Source organism: Balaenoptera physalus, assembly GCF_965194825.1.
Source record: "Balaenoptera physalus genome assembly, chromosome: 8".
Taxonomy (NCBI): domain Eukaryota; kingdom Metazoa; phylum Chordata; class Mammalia; order Artiodactyla; family Balaenopteridae; genus Balaenoptera; species Balaenoptera physalus.
Window position 1 is genome coordinate 59266905 of NC_138887.1, and position 21284 is coordinate 59288188.

Here is a 21284-nt window from a genome sequence, read left to right on the forward strand (position 1 = left end):
TACACTTATTGGCCATTTGTAAATCTTCTTTTGTATAATGTCTGTTCAAATGTCCAGCAACAGGTGGTATATTCACACAATGGTGATTCACAAATTGTATATTCATACAACGAAAAAGTACTCAGTAATAAAAAGGAATAAACTACTGATTCATGAAATAACCCGGATGAATCTCAAAATATTATGTTGAGTGAAGAAAGCCCGGCACAAAAGAATACGTATGAAATGATTCCATTTGCATGAAATTTTAAAACAGGCAAACTAATCAAGAAAAAAAAGCAAATCCATTGCTATAGTAGCGGTGTGTGAATGATTGCAAAACTGCAAAAGAGAACTTTCTGGAGTGATGGAAATGCTTTATATCTTGAAATGCTATAAATGTACCTATGTAGATATGTACATTTATCAAACTTTATTGAACTGCAAATTCAAAATAGGTGCATGTTGCTGTATGTAAATTATACTCCAATAAAACTGATTTAAAGAGTAAAAGCAACATATGTTAGTACCTGCTATGGAATTTGCAGGCCCAGTGCAAAGTAAAACTGTGGGATTCCGTATTCAAAAAGTATTAAGAATTTTAAGACAGTGACAGCAGAGGGAGTTTGTCTGTTATGAATCCCCGGTGATAGACAGTGCATGGCATATAGTAGGTTCCAATGCAATTTTGTTGGTTGAATTTAAGAACTTGGGCATTTTAGTGCCCAGCAACTTCCTTGCAAGGACAGCATTAACACCTCTTTCTACTTCTGCTGTGTGTTCCACAGCCCTGAGGAGAGAGAATTCTGTATACAGTTTTTTGTTTTTTTTTTAATGATGTATGTAAGTATGATAGACAAGTACTGATTAAAAGTTGTTTTACTTTTAAATTCTTTGAAAATGTGAAGAAGTATAGCTCAATAACTAACATGAAGAAAATACAATTCAGTTGAGTGGGTGGAAATTATACAGGAATCGTGCAGTATAAAGAAGTTTTTTCTTTCAGGTATTCTATATTGTTAGTTACAGGCTGACTTAGCTGTAACTAAGCTAAGTTAGTTACTTAGCTAACTTACCCAGTATGGGTCAGGAAACAAGCTAAGTAATGGGGATGTAGAGATAAAACAGGTATACATAACTGTGTAGTGGTTTGTCTTCTTTAGAAATCAATTGTTAGATCATATTCTAATTGTTAATGTTTCTAAGGATCCTAAATATATATAATCCACAATGCCATAAACATTTCATTGGGACTTCACTCTAGTGTTCCTTAACATGACTGGAATTGTTATAACAGAGGCATTTGGACTTATTTAAATAAGTTATGGACTGACTGCCCCTCCCCCCATCCCCACCTCTGCCAATTCTCACATGTTGAAGCTCTGGCCCCCCGTATGGCTGTATTTGGAGTAGGGAAGTACTTAAGGTTAAATGAGGTCATGAAGTTGGGAGTCCTGATCCGATAGGATTAGTGTCCTTATAAAAAGAGACCAGAGAGCTCACCTGCCCTCTTTCTGTGTGTACTCACCTAGGAAAGACCGTGTGAGGTTGAAGCAAGGCCACCATCTGCAAGCCAGGAAGAGAGTCCTCACCAGAACCCAAAACCTGCTGAATCCTGATCTGGGACTTCCAGCCTCCAGAACTGTGAAAAAATACATTTCTGCTTTTGAAGCCAACCAGCCTGAGGTATTCTGTTACGGCCACCTGAGCTAATACAGTATGTTATACTCTATATAAAAAACTACATAATATGCAAAATTTGATTCGAATAAAGTGACCAGCTTAGTCATATAATGTGGGCAATCTTTTAGCATTATAACAAGATTTATGTGTATATACTTAGACATAAGTGTATAAACCCTAAAAATTTGATAAATTCATACAGCAGATTTTCCCTAGAGGAAATTTACAGTGATTTACTTTATTACTCATTGTCCATAAGCCGAGGGATACATAAATATTTAAAAATATTTTTAAAAAGGAAAACTAGAGTTTTAAATGATTAAAGGTATCATAAACATTTAAAATGCCTGTTGGGTGGCTGAGTGTCCCTGTTCTTCTCATACTCAGCAACTTATTTTAGAAATGAAAGTATTAAGAGATGAGATGACAGCACACTAGTAACTGCATCAACAGTCTACTGAAAAATATGGCCAAAAAGTTACTGAAAAATTGTAGAGAAGCAGTAAGATGCTTTTACACTTGTTCCATCGTAACTCAGCGTAGAAAAGATAAAGCAGGATTTTCATGTTTTAGGGGAGCTGGAATAGTAGTTAATTATTTCACTTAAGCCAAAGTTTTCAAATTAAGCATGGCTAAGAATTTAGGGAAGAAAAATAATTAAAGGGGAGGTAGCAGGTGGTAAATAAGGTGCTAACAAGAAAGACTATGTTTTTGGGGAAGATAGTGAATTGAAAAGAGGTATGACATTAATAGGAAGTTCACAGTAATTAAGTGTGATATTCTGGGGTGAGACTGCTTGGGTTTGAAGTTTTGGTCTGCCAATTACATGCTACATAACCTTGGTTAATTTATTTCCCCTAAGTCTCAGCTTGATCATTGGTAACGTGAAGAAAAGTAATAATAACTATCTTATATGTTAATAGGGATGATTAGTGGTATAAAGCATACTGTTTAGCACAGTACCTACAACATAGTATATGTAATAGATTTTAATGATGATATAAATCATGTATTATTGTTTCTTTTCAAATGTGACACCGCTAATGTAACTCCAATCTAAGTGAATATGGGTATTTTGAAATAGAGTAATATCTATTCCAAAAAATAGAAAAAAAATGGGAAAAAGTCAAATTAATCTTTGTATTTGCTTATTGCACAGGCCCTCCTCAGACTCTGACATGCCTACTCAGGGTTTTCTTTGGCTCAAACTCTGCTTCAAAATTCATCCAGGGAGTCCAATCTGTGGGATATAGCTATTTTCCTGATATCCATAGTTACATTATTTGAGGCTATACATCAATGAATTTTCTATCTTGCCTACTTGCAGTTGTCCCCATTTCAGCCTACTGTATCATAGCTGCCAGCCTGTCCCACTGTCACACCTTTACTGAGCTCGTCAGATGCTTGTGATAAAACTATGGCTCCAGGCTAAGTATACAGATTTCATTCTCACAGGGAAGAAGTGTATGCTGGCGTTCTCTTATAAGCCTTCCAAAGTTCTGCTTCTCAATTTAAGAAACTGCTTCTCATTTTAAGAAACTCTGCTTTAGATAATCAAAGACATCTGCCAAAAACATTGGCAGAAATCAGAAAATGGTATTTAATCTTGTGGCAGTAGTTGGTTTTCAGTGTTTTCACATGCAAGCATTTCCTGTTCATTTTTGAACTATGTTGGACTTTCTTTATAGTAATTGGGATTCTGTTAAGGTCCTTGAAGAAGACAACAGAGGCTTGTAAGGGGAAAAGACTTTCAGAGTTTTTTTTTTTTAAGTCATCCACATGTGTTAACACGGGTTACAGATAAAATTCTGTCTCTTATTCTCAAATTTCAGTAAAGAATTTTAAAAAAATATTTTAACAGTCTAACTTTTATATAAAAGTTTAAATCGCTCTTAAAAAAATACAAATTCCAAACGCATGTTCCTATTTCATTTTCAACGACTTTATTGAGAATATTTTGCAAATTAGATTTTACAATTTAACATTTTACAATTAGAAATTTCATCTGCTACTACATAAGTTGCAAACTTTTCAAAACACTGCAGAAAATCCTTTATTTCTTTGGATTTTTCTGTTCCATGTTGAGCTCCTGAGATGTATTTTTTCTTTCAGCTTCATTTTCATCTTCCTGTGAAATAAATTTTAGAAAACATTAAAATATAAACTTCAGGGCATTTTATCACCTATACTTAATACACTTTAACGTCATTTCTCTGAAGAATTAACTATCATGACTCCAGTAATCGTAGGGGAAAGGCTATAAACAAAATGGCACAATTATGCAACATTTAAACATTAACATTCACAGTGGGTGCTGTTTTGCTGTTTTATACTACACATTGAGTAAAAATTTCTGTATGTTTTTAAAAACAACTTATTTTATCAATGACCTAAGAATTACTTTTGAAAACACCTGCTACTAAAAAGTGTCCTTTGTAGGGGGTCAATCAGATATTTTTACTTCACTATTTGATAAAAAAAACAGTAAATTTAACTTCTGAGACATTTTATGTACCCAGCATGGCATTTTGGTCTCATCCAGCATACTTTCTTGACAGGTCTGCCAATTTTCCAATTGCTTGTGGCCACCATGTTATCTGAAGATCAGTCAGTTCTAAAATAGGAAACTCTAAAATGGGCATGTGAGGCGACAGAATGCTTACATTCTTCTACAGTTTCGATTCTAAGTGGTGGCCTCATAATTCATAGCAGGTTCCTGTGGAACATGGTGAATAAATAAAGTGACATCATAATGTCTGCTTCCATAGGAATGAAGTGTATCTTGTGTTCAATATTAAATGGTGACCTCCAAAGTATAAATAATGAGAATCTGGAAAAATATTTCATCTTACATTTTATAACCCATCTCATCATATATGTTCCTTCAACAACACCTAAGTACAAAGCAGTCTTGCTTTCCTAATATTTCTGATAGGCCTTTCATTTTTATTAATGGAAGTAAAAAACACTAACTCTTTACTGAGTTAATTAAAGTATTAGTAGCTTAATTTCTTAAGTATCTCTGGACAGCAGTAATAACCTCAATATCACTACACATCACCCTGCATCTCCGTATCTTTTTATAAAACCAAATTCAATTAAATAATTATTGAGCTTTGCTTAGTAAACTGACTTTATTAAGTAAATGCAAATCAAGGTATATATATATATATAACAAATATATATTATGTATATGTTAATGTTATATATATATAACATATATATATTTTTATATATATTGTTTATATATATATAACATATGTATATGTTAAATGTTATAATATATATAACAAATATATATATATATTTGTTTTCCACAAAAAACCATACCCTTGCCCATAAACATTAAGGTGGAGAAAGCTTCCTTTACATACATTGTCTCTAAATTTCAACAGCACCTGTGATTTAGCCTTTGTCAACACCAGGAAAGCAGAGAAATTATCAATATTATCAATCAACCTGAATCATTAGATATGTTGGCTGCTAGGAATGGGGTTTCTGACTATCAATTTTGGCAATGTAATTTTAATTTATTTATCTAAGCATAATAGCCACTGTGTGCTGTTTATTTTTTATTTTTTCCAATTTGTCTCTACTGAATAGAGATATTATGTTCAATTGACTCTTGAAAATCTATTAATGAACAGGTAGTTTCCACTTTAAGAGTCTCTAGAGATTACATTTTAATTACAACCCAACAAAAACCAAATCCTATTCCACACTTTCCACTGTCCTCTTCTGTCAGTGAAACACTGACAGAAAGTATTAAAACAGCAGGTAAACGTGGCAAGAAATTTTTGTTAGGTAGCACTGAATTTGTTTATATGTTGTTCAAGGCAGGGCTTTATCTTCTTTATCTTATATTCCTACCACCTAACAGGGCACATTTAGTATATAGGGGGGTCCAATAAATGTTTCCTGAACTATGTGAAACAGTGGAATAAAAAATGAGTAAAAGAGAGGTCTGTAATTTGGAAAAGCATAATATCCTTCCTTATCCAGTAGTTACACTTCTGAATTTACTAAAACATTATTGAAAACAGAAATAAGCAAAAATATTTGAAATATCATAAGCCAAAATCACCCTTATCAAATTCATATTCTTTAGCTTTTGAAAAAAAGTAGAGGCTTTATCATGTGGACAGTCTGCTAAGTTCCCACAGCAATATGACTTACTGGTTTAACAAGCTTGGTTACCCTGATGATCCTGAGGACTACGAAGTATCTATAATATTTACTTTCATAATTAACTAACATTCTTCATATAATGTCAGTCTTTTTGTTGTTGAATTATTCTTAGTAATAAAGTATAGTTAATAAATGCATGTCTATTCTAATACTGCCTCCTGTTCAGGACAGGTACAAAAGTTTCTTTATGCAGAGAAAATGTCTTAAAAGTATCTTGCCTTTCTATGCCTTTAAACTATTTGTGTAAGTTAACAAGATACAATCTCTTTCTCCCTTTGTATAAGAATAGCTGTGATCTGGATACAGAAAAGGATTATGGAGGGGCAGAGAAGGCATTTAATCCACTGCTAGAGTCCAACACATTGTAATTGCTATGGTATAATATGGTATAATATCATCAAAATAATAAAAATAACAGCAAAAGACTTTAATCACTGTAAATAAAACATTGGAATTAGATATAATAAAGCTCCAGAAAGGATTTTAGAAGTTGCTTTTTTTCTGTTTGTTTTTTTTGGAAGTGCTAATTTGTGTTTCTAAGTTTACACATCAATTTTTTTTTTAACATCTTTATTGGAGTATAATTGCTTTACGATGGTGTGTTAGTTTCTGCTGTATAACAAAGTGAATCAGCTATACATATACATATATCCCCATATCCACTCCCTCTTGCTTCTCCCTCCCACCCTCCCTATCCCACCCCTCTAGGTGGTCACAAAGCATGGAGCTGATCTCCCTGTGCTGTGCGGCTGCTTCCCACTAGCTATCTATTTTACATTTGGTAGTGTTTATATGTCCATGCCACTCTCTCACTTCATCCCAGCTTACCCTTCTCCATCCCCGTGTCCTCAAGCCCATTCTCTATAGACGTCAATTTTTATAAGAACTTTATAACAGTTCAAGATTAATAAAATCATTAAAATAGCTCAGGCAGCAAATCAAATATCATTCACAAGTGAATGCATAATGAATGAAACTGCAAAGAAAGGAAGTTTTTTTACCAAAGTATTTCTTCACTACTGGATATTAAAGGCAGGCAAAATTTTCTTCTGATAGATGGTAGGTTTTTGTCACTCTTTCTTTGCTAAGATAAGACATCTGTTTTTTTCCCAGTGAAAGAAGACCTTGCTACACGGATCATTTTCTTAGTGACAGCCCTGACAAGTTTGACATTTGTTTCATGAAGTGTTCTGAAGCAGCCAACAAGAAAATGTACCCTTTGGGGCTGCTGGAAAGCAGACAGGTTTACCTCTTAATGTTTAAGCTTGTTAATTTATACTCCAGAAAACATGTTGATTATAGCAACCTTGCAGATCTGCTAGTTACATGTGGAATTTCAGGAATATGCACATAACAATAACGCTCATAATGCCAAATAGTTAAATGTGGTTCCTTGGCCTTCCTGCTCTTTGTACACTGACAGCATTGTTGTAGTGAGGAGAATGAAAATTTCTAAGCACACATGGACCATGTAATTATGGGCTAATGCTCCAGGTGGCAACATGAGACTAAAAGAGTTATTATAACAGAGAAGTAAAAATACTGCCATTTTAATCTAAACTAGATTCCTTTTACCACCAAATAAAACCCAGAAGAGTCTGTTTAAATACTACTCAGCTTGCAGCATCAATCTGGAAGAGGAGGCCCTCTATTTTTCCTTATTTATAAATTTGATTCATAACAGTTCAAAGAATTGATGTCAATTAATAAAACCTATCCACCCTGCTTTTCCCTTCTCTTGAAGTAACCCACTCCAAACAAAGAGCAATTATTTTAGCAGCTGGAATTTCTACTGTTCAGGTAATGTTTGGACTCAAATTAGTCTATGAATACAGATGACTCTGTATTTACCCTACAGACTGTCAAGTTTTAAATTATTTCTTTTAAAGGTTGGATTATACAAAGGGACAAACTTTCCCCATTATTTCATTATATCTTTAAAGGTGACTTTATGAGTACCTTTAGAGTGGAGAAATCTGTCAAACACTACCTAAACCAAATGATGAAGGTTAACATTACCAGTAATACATATTAACATTAACTCTTTGGTAAGATGCACTAAAAAGGGCACATTAATTCTGGTCTGTGGTAGCCTTCCCAATAATGCATGAACCTAAATCTAGTAAGGAGAAAACATCAGATAAACACTCTATAAAATAATTGAACAGTAGAAGATGATAACACTACAGGAAGCTGGATGAAGGGCAAATGGGAATTATCTGTGCTATTTTTGCAACTTTTTGTAAGTTTAAAATTATTTCAAAATAAAAAGATTTAAAAAAACAAAATAGAAATGACTACTTAATGCAAGTTTTCTAAATTCAAAGTAAGTGTGACGTATGCACAAAGATTTTATGTGGAAGAAAATTCAAGGTAACCGTCGCCTCTACATTAAAAATACACAGCTAAAATAAACTGTTTGCTTTCCATTTTTCTATTTAAAATTCCTTACGTACCTCAAATGTTTATAATGGTGATGCTATTAATTTTTATTTTCTTGTCTGTGCTTCCATGCATTCATCTTACATTTCTACTCTGAGCACAGATTACTTTCACAATTAGAAAACATAAGCTTTATTTCCAGAAATAAGTAAGCATAATGGGAGTCTGTTTTCAAAGAGAATGATGTCAGTTGTTTTTACTTTACAGAATTTACTATTCACAGCAGACAAAGACACACATGGTGGTACAAACAGTAAAATAAAGTGAGAAGGTACAGCTAAGTACTAACTTAAAATATTTCTATTTTCTTATGATATTTTCTTTAGATTTTAAATATTCCTTTAATCAGAGAAAAGTTACTGTAATTGGATTCAAATTAACTGTTGAAATTATCTGTATGCTTTAATAATGGTTCTTTTAAAACTGTAGTATATACACAGCTTTTGGTGAAAAATATGAAGACACACTTAACCTGTTCTGTTAGTTGTAGACTAAGTATAGAAAAGCAATATATAATATATTGTTCTGATCTGAGGTCAAAAACTACTCTCTTTTATTCATTTAAAACATATACCAGAGGGACTTCCCTGGTGGCACAGTGGTTAGGAATCCGCCTGCCAACGCAGGGGACACGGGTTCGAGCCCTGGTCCAGGAAGATCCCACATGCCACGGAGCAACTAAGCCCGTGCGCCACAACTCCTGAGCCTGTGCTCTAGAGCCCGCGAGCCACAACTACTGAGCCTGCGTGCTGCAACTACTGAAGCCTGTGTGCCTAGAGCCCATGCTCCGCAACAAGAGAAGCCACCGCAATGAGAAGCACGCGTACCGCAACAAAGAGTAGCCCCCGCTCGCCGCAACTAGAGAAAGCCCATGCGCAGCAACAAGGACCCAACGCAGCCAAAAATAAATAAACTTAAAAAAAAAAACATATACCAGATATAACTCTCAATGGCATTTAAGATTGTGCTTTTAATACAGAAAATATGCTAGTGCTTCACAATAAGGAAAAAATTTTTCTTAATAACTGGAAAAATACGATAATGAAAATGTTTTAGGCAAAAATGAGCATGCTGCATGCTTCAGACTAAAATTAATTAGAGTTTTTAACATTTTACAATTCCACTCTAATTCTTTAAATGGTGCATTTACTTCATAGTAATAAACACTTGGATCATTAAGTAAAGTGCAAAATGTGTGTGATGTGCTACATTTAACAACCTTTGGCCCTTTTTTCTGTACTTCTGTATTCAGTTTTCCAGTGCATTGAATAAGCAATTGAAGACCACAATTAAATTTCCTGATGTTGCATATTTGAGATTCTTATTTCATTTAATACAAAAGGTAATTAATCTACTATTTTACAACTGAATCTCAACTTCAGTGGGCCATGAGAGATACTGAAATGAACTTACAAGAAATGCTTAATTAAATTCACAGTAAAAAGCATAAGAGGTTCTTTTCTTATGACAGAAGTTGCATATTTAATTAGAAAGTCTAGGACTTCCCTGGTGGCGCAGTGGTTAAGAATCTGCCTGCCAATGCAGGGGACAAGGGTTCAAGGGTTGATCCCACAAGAGCAACTAAGCTCGTGCGCCACAACTGCTGAGCCTGCGCTCTAGAGCCCATGAGCCACAACTACTGAGCCCACATGCCACAACTACTGAAGCCCGCACTCCTAGAGCCTGTGCTCCGCAACAAGAGAAGTCACTGCAATGAGAAGCCTGCGTACCTCAACGAAGAGTAGTCCCCGCTCACTGCAACTAGAGAAAGCCCGTGCACAGCAATGAAGACCCAACACAGCCAAAAATAAATAAATAGATACATTAAAAAAAAAAAAAAGTCTAGGGCTACATTGTAAAATTAAAGTAACCTGGGATGTTCTTAGTAAACCTAGCTCAAACACATAAGTCGTTAAACAAAATGGAGCTATTTTGTAAATTTCTACCTTTTTTCTCTACTTAGTGACTCAAAAGATAGTTAATCAAAGAAATATCCCATTACCTAATATTACAAAATCATGGCCTTTTATTTTAATACCAAGTATATAGATAAAAGGACAGTAATAAATTTCTAATTTCACGTATGAGTATATATGAATAATTCTATTTCATTTGTTGAGCAATCACTTATCTCTCAGTTTGTGATTCTGGAGCAGATCTAGGAGAGTAGGTTTGCTTTTCTAAGTCTTTAGTTCCTCCTGTTACTTTTTACTTCTTTGTGGTGGCTTTTGGTGGCATGGAAATGGGACAGTTAAAAATAAGACTTTGGATTTCCCATGTATGATTTCAGATCAAGAGAGAATCTCTATGACCTGGGAAGGAAGGCCCTAAGGACTGGTACAGTCATCTAGGGAGAGCATATTTATAGGAAAGGAAGAACAGTGAGTGGGAGGAAAGAGTCTGGCAAAATAGGATTAGAAAAAAGAAAATGAATGATGGATGGTAAGTGTGAGTTAGGTTAGACACTTAATGAGCATAAACCTAATTCTATAAGCTTATATCTTCTCATAAACATGAAGAAAAGTGTAACTTTCATAATATGAATTTTTAGGTATTTAAGATATATTTAAGATATGGTGCTAACCTGCTGGGGCTAAGAATACCATAACACTCTTCTCTGACAGATGAGTTCCTGTATAAGGTTTATGTTTGATAACCCCTGCGGAACTTATGATCTTAAAGATAAAAATATTTTCCTTCTCTGGCAGACTATCTAATATCTAGGAAATAAGCATAGAAGTGTATGCTGGAAATGAACATTAGAGGCCCCTAACTTTCCTTCATCTGTAACACTTTGGTTTAAAAGATATTACCTGCTTTTGATGAAATGTAGAGTGTGGGGAATATAGTCAATAACTATGTAATATCTTTGTATGCTAACATATGTAACCAGGCTTATCATGGTGATCACCTTGAAATATATAGAAGTACTGAATGTTATGTAACAGGAACTAACAGTATTGGAGGTCAATTAAATTTCAAAAACAAATAAACTCATAGAAAAAGAGATCAGATTTGGGTTAGGGGGTGGGGTGAGGAGAAGTGAATGGGGAGGAAACTGGATGAAGGCAGTCAAAAGGTACAAACTTCAACTTATAAGATAAATAAGCACTAGGGATGTAATGTACAACATGATAACTATAATTAACACTGTATGTTATACATGAAAGCTGTTAAGAGAGTAAATCATGAGTTCTCATCACAAAAAATTTTTTTTTCTATTTCTTTAATTTTGTGCATATATGAGATGATAGATGTTCACTTAAACTTGTGATAATCACTTCACGATGTATAAATCAAATCATTTTGCTGTATACCTTAAACATATAGAGTGCTGTATGTCAATTATATCTCAATTAAACTGGAAGAAAAAATGCTACCTGCTTTTGAAGTTGGTGGGTAGTCAGTACTGACTATAGAGAAAAATAAAACAAACAAAACCCCTCAAATTCCATAAGGGGACAATATAAGTATATTTTCAAATAAGAATAGCACAAGTCCAATGTATATGAATTAAAAGATTATGGTATATTAAGAAATAACATTTAAAGAGGCTCTTTAGAAAGTATTTTTGCATAAATCATCTATTATTCACTAAATGTAACATTTCAAAAATCCTAAATGTACTAATATTTGAAAACAATACATATGAACCTCTGCTTTTCCCACAGGTACTCAAGGAGAAGAGACATTTCTAAATTTATGTTGTTTTATTTTTTGTTCTAAACATACACATACAGGTTTAAATTCCCAGGAGTTAAAAAAAATTCCATCAAGCAAAAATGAGGCAAAAATAAAGTCTAAAAATGTTTAAGATATGCAAGCTCACCAGTCAAATTATAGTTCCATAGCTAAGAAATTTCTAGGTTGTATAAAAATCAGTGATTGGCTCATTAAAATTTCCAGTCATACATGCACTGTTTTATGACTAGAAATTATTCAGCAATAACTGAGTTCATTATACAAGCTGGAAAATACTTATATTTAGCATATTTTATTTATTTATTAATATAAGCAATAGCCATTGATAGTGGAACTGGCCATTGTGGAAGAAGTGCCCTCTTCAATAGGATATGATAGCATTTTGTTTATCCTTCACAATACAACGAGGAGTTTAATGCAACACAGATTTAAAAGGCATTTTATATATATTAAAAGAATTTGGGTGGAGGAGATCAAGATGGCGGAGTAGAGGGATGTGGAGCTCACCTCCTCTAACAAATACATCAAAAATACACCTACATGTGGAATAATTCTCACAGAATACCTACTGCAAGCTTGCAGAAGATCTCATACAACCAAAGCTGCTGGAAAGATCCCTACGTAACCAGGTAAGATGAAGGGAAAAGGGAGAAGAGGAGGAATCGGGACAGGACCTGCACCCCTGGGAACCTCCTTCACCAGCTGGGAAATGTGCTGAAACACACAGGGAGCTTCAGAGGCTGGAGAGGAGAGTGTGGGAGCTGGCCTGCAGCCCCCCAGGGTAGAGAGACCAGCACAGCTGGAGATATGTGCCTCCTGGTGAGTGCAGTGGCTAGGTGCTGAAACTTGGGCTTCAGCAGACAGACCTAGGGAGAGGAACCAGTTTGGCTGTGGGGAGACAGCCTGAAGGTCCTGGAGTGTGGCCTGGGCCACAACAGGGGGCGTGCGCAGGATGGAAGGCAGATCTGTCATAGGAGCCCCACTGTCAACTCAGTAAGGGAGAGGTGTGGATCTACCATAGCAGCCTCATTATCAGTGTGCTCACAGCAGGGCATAGCTTCTGCCACCATGGGTTTTGTGAATTTCGCGGGCGCTCACGTGGAGGCAGGGCTGAAATCTGAACTGATTACTAGCGCTCCTGTAGTGGAGGTGGCCCGAGTGCAGCGGCAGCAACAGTGATTTCTGTGGGCACACACACCAGGTGACAGGCAGCATCACAGAGTCACACATCCTGGCAGACAGCTCCTGGGGAAGAACACGCAGTGGCTCCTTTCCCAGAGGGAGCACTCCAGTCCCACCTATCTCACACCACAGCTCACAATTGGATCTGGGGCCTCTACTCCAACAACTGGGGAGCAGACCCTAACCCCAACAGGGCTGTGAGAACCACAGGGCAAAGAGGAGGCCCTGCCCAACATCCAGCACAGGCTCTGGTCACCAAAACACCAAACACACCGTCTATCAAGGAGACAAGGGCCAGCACACCCCGAGGAAAGACTTGGCAAGCATCCATACCAAAAACAACCCTGGCACCAACGATATTGGACTCACATGGTCTACACAGGGTCACTCACATATAAAAATAGCCCTTTAAAACTACAGTAGATAACTGTTTCTCCTAAATTCATAGAGTCAGAGAAATATAAGTAAAATGAAAAAGTAGAGGAACTACTGCCAACTTAAAAAACAACAGAATCCCCCTAAATGAACAAACAATGATACAGACCTCACCAGTCTACCAGACCCCGATTTCAAAAAGGAGGTAATAAAAATGCAGAAGGAATTAAGAAAGACTATCAATAGAAATGTAGATCACTGTAACAAGGAACTAGAAACCATAAAGAGGAGCCAATCAAAATTAGACAACTCAATTTCTGAGGTGAAAACTGAGCTAAAGGCAATAAATAGCAAACTAAAGAATGTAGAAGAATGAATAAGTGATCTGGAAGACAGAATAACAGAAATCACCCAATCAGAACAGCAGACAGACAAATTTAAAAAATAAAAGCAATATATGAGATCTATGGGATAATACAAAGCATGCCAATCTACACATAACAGGAATTCCAGAAGGAGAAGAAAGAGAAAAGGGGATCAAAAATATATTTGAAAAAATTATGGCTGACAACTTCCCAAACCTAAAGAAGGAAACAGATATCCAGGTACAGGAAGCACGGAAGATCCCAAACAAGATGAACCCAAACAGCCCTACTGTAAGATATATCGTAATTAAAGTGGCAAAAGTTAAAGAGAGGATTATAAAGGCAGCAAGAGAAAAACAGCGAGTTACAGTGGAACTACCATAAGGCTATCAGCTGATTTCTCTACAGAACTTTGCAGGCCCGGAGGGAGTGACGAGATATATTCAAAGTCCTAAAAGGGAAAAACATGCAACCTAGGATACCAGGCAAGATTATCATTTAGAACAGAAGGAGAGATAAAGAATTTCTCAGACAAGCAAAAACTAAAAGAATATAGCAATGGTAAACCAATCCTAAAAGAAATATTGAAAGGTCTTCTCTAAATAGAAAAAAAGTAAGAATCTACAGAAAAGGGAAAATCACAACAGGAAAGGCAAATATATAAGAGGACTGAAGATCCCTTAAATAAGCCAGTACACAGAATAAAAAACAATGAAAAAAATTCAGTGAAGGCGATTATAACTACCATGAACAGCAAAAGGATAAACATGAAGATGTAAAATAGGACATCGAAATCACAAAATGTCGGGGAGGGAAGTAAGAAAAGGTAGACCTTTTAGAATGTGTTTGAGTTTATATGACTACCCGTCTAAAGCAAGTAGGTATAGTTATGGGTTAGCATACTTGAAAACCAGGATAACAAATCAAAAACATACAACAGCTTCACAAAAACCAAAAAGAAAGGAACTCTAGCATAATACAAAAGAAAACCATCAAACCAGAAAAGGAAAGTCAAAAGGAAGACAAGGACAAAGAAAAAATACAAAATCAACTGGAAAACAAGGTTTAAAATGACAAATACATAATCATCAATAAATACTTTAAATGTCAAATGACTAAATGCTCCAATCAAGAGAGAGAGTGGCAGATTGGATAACAGAATAAGAACCTACAATATGTTGCCTACAAGAGAAATACTTTAGGGAAAAAGACACATGTAGATTGAAAGTGAGGGGATGGAAAAAGGTATTCATGCAAATGGAAATGACAAGAAAGCGAAGGTAGCAATAGTCATATCAGACAAAATAGACTTTAAAATAAAGACCAGGGACTTCCCTGGTGGTGCAGTGGTTAAGAATCTGCCTCCCAATGCAAGGGACACAGGTTTGAGCCCTGGTCCAGGAAGATCCCACATGTCGCAGAGCAACTAAGTCTGCGAGCCACAACTACTGAGCCTGCGCTCTAGAGCCCACGATCCACAATTAGCGAGCCCATGCACCACAACTACTGAAGCCCGTGCACCCCAGAGCCCATGCGCCACAACTACTGAGCCCACACACAACAACTACTGAAGCCCGCATGCTCTAGGGCCTGCATGCCGCAACTACTATGCCCGCATGCTGCAACTACTGATGGCCACGTGCCTAGACCCCATGCTCTCCAACAAGAGAAGCCACCACAATGAGAAGCCTGTGCGCTGCAACAAAGAGTAGAACCCGCTCAACATGGCTAGAGAAAGCCTGTGCACAGCAACAGACCCAACACAGCCAAAAATAAATTTAAAAATAAACAAATAAAATAAAACAAAGGCCATAAAGAAAGACAAAGAAGGACACTATATAATGATAAAAAGACCAATACAAGAAGAGGATATCACACTTGTTAACATATATGCACCCAAGAGAGAAGTACCTAAATACATAAAATAAATACTAACAGACATAAAGGGAGAAATTGATGGGAATACAATAATAGTAGGAGACTTTAACACTCCGCTGACATCAGTGGACAGATCTTCCAGACAGAAAATCAATAAGGCAACAGAGATCCTAAATGACACAATAAAACAGTTAGACTTAGTTGATATCTACAGGACATTACATCCAAAAAAATCAGAATACACATTCTTTTCAAGTGCATATGGAACATTCTCTAGGATACACCACATACTAGGCCACAAAACAAACCTCCACAAACTTAAAAGGATAGAAATTATTTCAAGCATCTTTTCTGACCATAATGGAATGAAAATAGAAATCAATCACAGAAAGAGAAATGAGAACAAAAAATGAGTACATGGAGACCAAACAACACGCTGCTAAAAAACCAGTGGGTCAATGATGAAATTAAAAAAATACCTCAAGATAAATGACAATAAAAACACACCATACAAAATCAATGGGACACAGCAAAAGAAGTTCTAAGAGGGAAGTTCATAGAAATACAGGCCTTTCTCAGAAAATAAGAAAAATCCCAAATAAACAACCTAAACTACCACCTAAAAGAATTAGAATAAGAAGAACAAACACAATCTACAGTCAGCTGAAGGAAAGAAATAATAAAGATCAGAGAGGAAATAAATAAAATAGAGATTAAAAAAACAATAGAAAAAAATCAATAAAACCAAGAACTGGTTCTTTGAAAGGATAAATAAAATCAACAAACCTCTGGCTAGGCTCACCAAGAAGAAAAGAGAGAGGACCCAAATAAATTAAGAATTGAAGGAGGAGAAATAACAATGAATAATGCATAAATATTGATACAAAAATCATAAGAAAATATTATAAACAGTTACATACCAACAAAATGGACAACCCAGAAGGAATGGACAAGTTTCTAGAAACATACAGTCTGACAAAACTGAATCAAGAAGAAACAGATAATTTGAACAGACTAATCACTAGAAGTAAAATATGATATGTAATTTTTTTAAAAGTCCCTGCAAATAATAGTCCAGGACTGGACGGCTTCACCGGGGAATTCTACCAAACATACAAAGAAGAACTTATACTTCTTAAACTTCTTAAACTCCTTCTTAAACTCTTCCAAAAGACTGAAGAGGAGGGAACACTCCCAAAGTCATTCTATGAAGCCACCATCACCCTGATACCAAAAAGACAGACACTAAGTAAAGAAAATTACAGGCCAATATCTTTGATGAATATAGATGCAAAAATCCTCAACAAAATATTAGCAAACTGAATCCAACAATTCATAAAAAGGATCATACACCATGATCAAGTTGGAATCATTCTAGGGTCACAAAGATGGTTCAACATACACAAATCAATCAATGTGATACACCACATCAACAAAAGACACCAACCACATGATCATCTCAATAGATGGCAGAAAAGGCATATGATAAAATTCAACATCCATTCATGATAAAAACTCTTGCCAAACTGGGTATAGAGGGAACATATCTCAACAGAATAAAAGCCATTTGTGACAAACCCACAGCCAACATAATACTCAATGGTGAAAAGCTGAATGCCTTCCCACTAAATTCTGGGACAAGATAAGGACACCCATTCTCACCACTTCTATTCAACATAGTATTGGAAGTCCTAGCCACAGCAATCAGACAAGAAAAAATAAAAGGTATCTAAATCAAAAGGGAAGAGGTAAAATTGTCATTATATGCAGATGACATGATACTCTATGTAGAAAACCCTAAAGACTCCACACAAAAACTATTAGAAGTGATAAATGAATTCAGCAAGGTAGCAGGATACAAGATTAGTATACAGAAATCTGTTGCATTTCTTTGCATTAACAATGAAGTATCAGAAAGAGAAAGTAAAAAAAAAAGTCCTGTTCAAAATTGCATTAAAAACAAACAAACAAACAAACAAAAGAAAACCTAGGGATAAACCTGACCAAGCAGGTGAAAGACTTATACTCTGAGAACTATAAAACATTGATAAAAGAAATCGAAGATGATTCAAGGAAATGGAAAGAAATCCCATGCTCTTGGATTGGAAGAATTAATATAGTTAAAGTGGCCATATTACCCAAAGCAATCTACAGGTTTAATGTTATCCCTATCAATTTACCCATGACATTTTTCACAGAACTAAACAAATAATCATAATATTTATATGCAATCACTAAAGACCCAGAATTGCCAAAGCAGTTCTGAGAGAAAATAACAAAGCTGGAGGTATAACCCTTCCAGACTTCAGATAATACCATAGAGCTACAGTAATAAAAACAGCATGGTACTGGCACAAAAACAGACATATGGATCAATGGAGCAGAATAGAGAGCCCAGAAATAAATTAATGGTCAATTAATCTTCAACAAAGGAGGCAAAAATATATAATGGAGAAAAGACAGTTTCTTCAGCAAGTGGTGTTGGAAAAGCTAGACAGCCACATGTTAATCAATGAAGTTAGAACACTCCCTCACACCATGCACAAAATTGAACTCAAAGTGGCTTAAAGACTTAAATATAAGACATGATACCATAAAACTCCTAGAAGAGAACACAGGCAAAATATTCTCTGACATAAATGGTAGCAATATTTTCTTAAATCAGTCACCCAAGGCAAAAGAAATAAAAGCAAAGGTAAACAAATGGGCCCTAATCAAACTTATAAGCTTTTGCACAGCAAAGCAAACCATAAACAAAATGAAAAGACAACCTATGGACTGGGAGAAAATATTTGCAAAAGATGTGACCGACAAGGGCTTAATTTCCAAAATATACAACAGCTCGAATACATTTCATCCCTTGACTCATATTAAACATTTTATCTTTTTAAGATAATCTTAACTCTTGAAGTAAATTCTATTCCTAGAATCTTTCCTTTCTTCCTCCTGCAAAAATTTATTGAACAATGATTGTGTGTCGGACACTGGGAAAGGTATTGGAAATAACAAAGATGAATGAAATGTCTTGCTGCCTAGAGGAGCCCGTGTTCCAATGTGGAAGACAGGGAGGCACAGAATTACAGTGCAATGGAGAAAGTATATTATAGTCTATCAGGTATAAACTGTTAAGAGAAAAAAACTAAACCATGACAATACATAAGGAGAGTTGTTTTTTTTTTTTTAATGATTGATATTCTAGAGTTCGGGTATGGCATTGAAATAATATACCCTCCTTCATTCTCAAAGAGTGGTATTGTGAATCTTTAAAAAAATACCTCTCAATGTAACTTACACTGACTGCTCTTTTATTAAGATTAACTTAACATCAAAGGACTATATCTTTGAGAAGTAAACTTATGTTTAGAAAGTGAATTTTAAAAACTTTACTCCCAAGTGAACAGATTAAGTTGCCTCAAATATCTCTATTTCAAGTTGAATGCTATTTTCCCTAGAGTGAATCCATTAATCGTCACAGTTTTATTGGAAATTAATAGCTCATTAGACATCCAAGTAACACATTTCTTATGGCACATTAATTTTTCATGGGTGACAAAATGTAGATTTTGCTTCAAGAAAAATTAAAAATAGTATTTTAGAAAATTCCACACAAGAAAATTTCTCTAATAGTTGTATTTCATGATCAGTGTCAAACCTAACAGCCACATTTCCACATCTTGAATTCACAGATAACCATATAAACACTATTTTGCTTTTTAAAGAAAAATATTAGTTTTTAAACTCCTTGTTTTAAACTGTTATCATAATGAAAACCATGTACTGCTATGTTCTTAAATGATTCCAAAAAGTAGGCCATGTGGCAAGTACCAAATCACTTATAAAGCCTGCCTGAAAATGTACTTAGTTAACTAATGTTTTCTATGACCAGTAAGTTATTCTATAAGTATAAAGTGTTTCTCAATAGTCCATGATCTAGGCCATACAACATTAGAAAAAATGTTACATACAATGACATTTTAAAACTCTATTTGAAAAGAGCATTCAGAGAGCTACAAAAGCCATTTACATTCTTCCCTGACTATCAACTATGTGTCAGGTATTGTGATAGGTGCTAAACAGAAAAAAAAATGATACATAAGAGACAGACTCCCAGCATTATGGAGCTTGTAATCTGTGTCCAAAACAATGGGTTACTCGAGCAACTATGTAACTGCAATTATGATATGTTCAATGAAAGTATAGTGCTATGAGGGTTTTACTAGAAGGACCTAAGAATTTCATAGAAGCTCCTCCCCCTCCGGAAAATGACAGATACATTGAGACCTGAAGAATAAGAAGGAGTGGCAAACCTAAAGTCAACACACAGATAACATCAGAAGACAAAGAAAATGTCTTTATTCACCTTATAAACATCTAATATTCTCAATTCTGAATCTACAAGGTATGAAATATTAAAAAAGTAGTTGCGCTTTCTATTACTTGCAGTTAAAGCATTCTTACCAATACCACATAGGCATCTTTCTTAATTTTCTTCTCCTAGTTCTCTGAATTTTCCCCGTATCTTTTATTTCTTTTAACTTCTTTTCATCACTGTCTTTAGAACTCTGTTCTGTTATCTGGAGATGGCTCTAAAGGGCTTCAAATGCCATCTATTTTATGATGACTCTCCAATTTATATCTTCAGCCTGGCGTATATTCCATGCTTTAAACTCATATGTCCACTGCTACTTGATGTCTTCACTGAACTTTTAAATAGGCACCTCAAACATACCATGTACAAAGCCAAACTTGATTCCTCTTCCTAACCACTGCCAACCTCCCCAAACAGCCTTATACCTCTCTTGGTCTATAATTTACCCAATTGCTCAAATGCAAACTCTAGGAGTCATTCCTTGATTCTTTTCTTTCTCTCACACCCCACAGCCAACTCCTGTTGTCTCTATCACCACAGAGTATCTAAAATCTGTCTAGTGCTTTCCATCTCCATTGTTACCATCTTAGTCCATGCTGTCATATTTCTTGCCTGGATTAATTTAATAGCTTCCTAATCAGCCTTCTTGCTTCCATTTCACAGTTGTACAACCTATTGTCCATATAGTAGGCAGCAATTTTCTTAAGACACAGAGAATAAAACATCCCACCTTTGCTTGAAACCCTCCAATAGTACTGTGTTTAGAGTAGAATCCAAACCCCTGCCATGGCCTATAAAGTCCTATTATCATCTGGCCCCTTCCACGTTTCTGGCTTCATCTTGAACAGTTCTCCAACTTGCTTAAGCAGCTCCAAACATGCTGGTCTTCCTTCTGATTCCTGAACAAATAGCACTAGCTCTTTCCTCTGCCTTTAATTTTATATGCCCAGTTTTTTTTGTTTTTTGTTTTTGTTATACGTTCTTAATCAGTGAGTTCTCTGACTTCATGCACGGAACCTGCCCTTCCTCCACCAACCAGATCATTCCTCATAACATTTATCACAATGAAATGATCATTTACTTATTTTATATATCATCTGTCTTCCTTCACTAGAGTGGAA

The 21284-nt window shown here is 35.4% G+C and overlaps 1 protein-coding gene across 10 annotated transcripts in view; it reads right to left on the reverse strand.

The window, feature by feature from the left end:
• Positions 1-3582: 3582 nt before the first annotated feature.
• The window catches only part of PHF14 (PHD finger protein 14), a 198173-nt gene continuing 180471 nt past the window's right edge, over positions 3583-21284 (reverse strand). For all 10 annotated transcript variants that reach the window (XR_014266383.1, XR_014266384.1, XM_082471725.1 and 7 more), the window contains one exon: positions 3583-3790. Coding sequence is in view for 8 of the 10 variants with exons in the window: in XM_082471725.1 (XP_082327851.1) it covers positions 3716-3790 (75 nt within the window). In the remaining 2 variants the exon portion in view is untranslated. The remainder of the gene's footprint in view (positions 3791-21284) is intronic.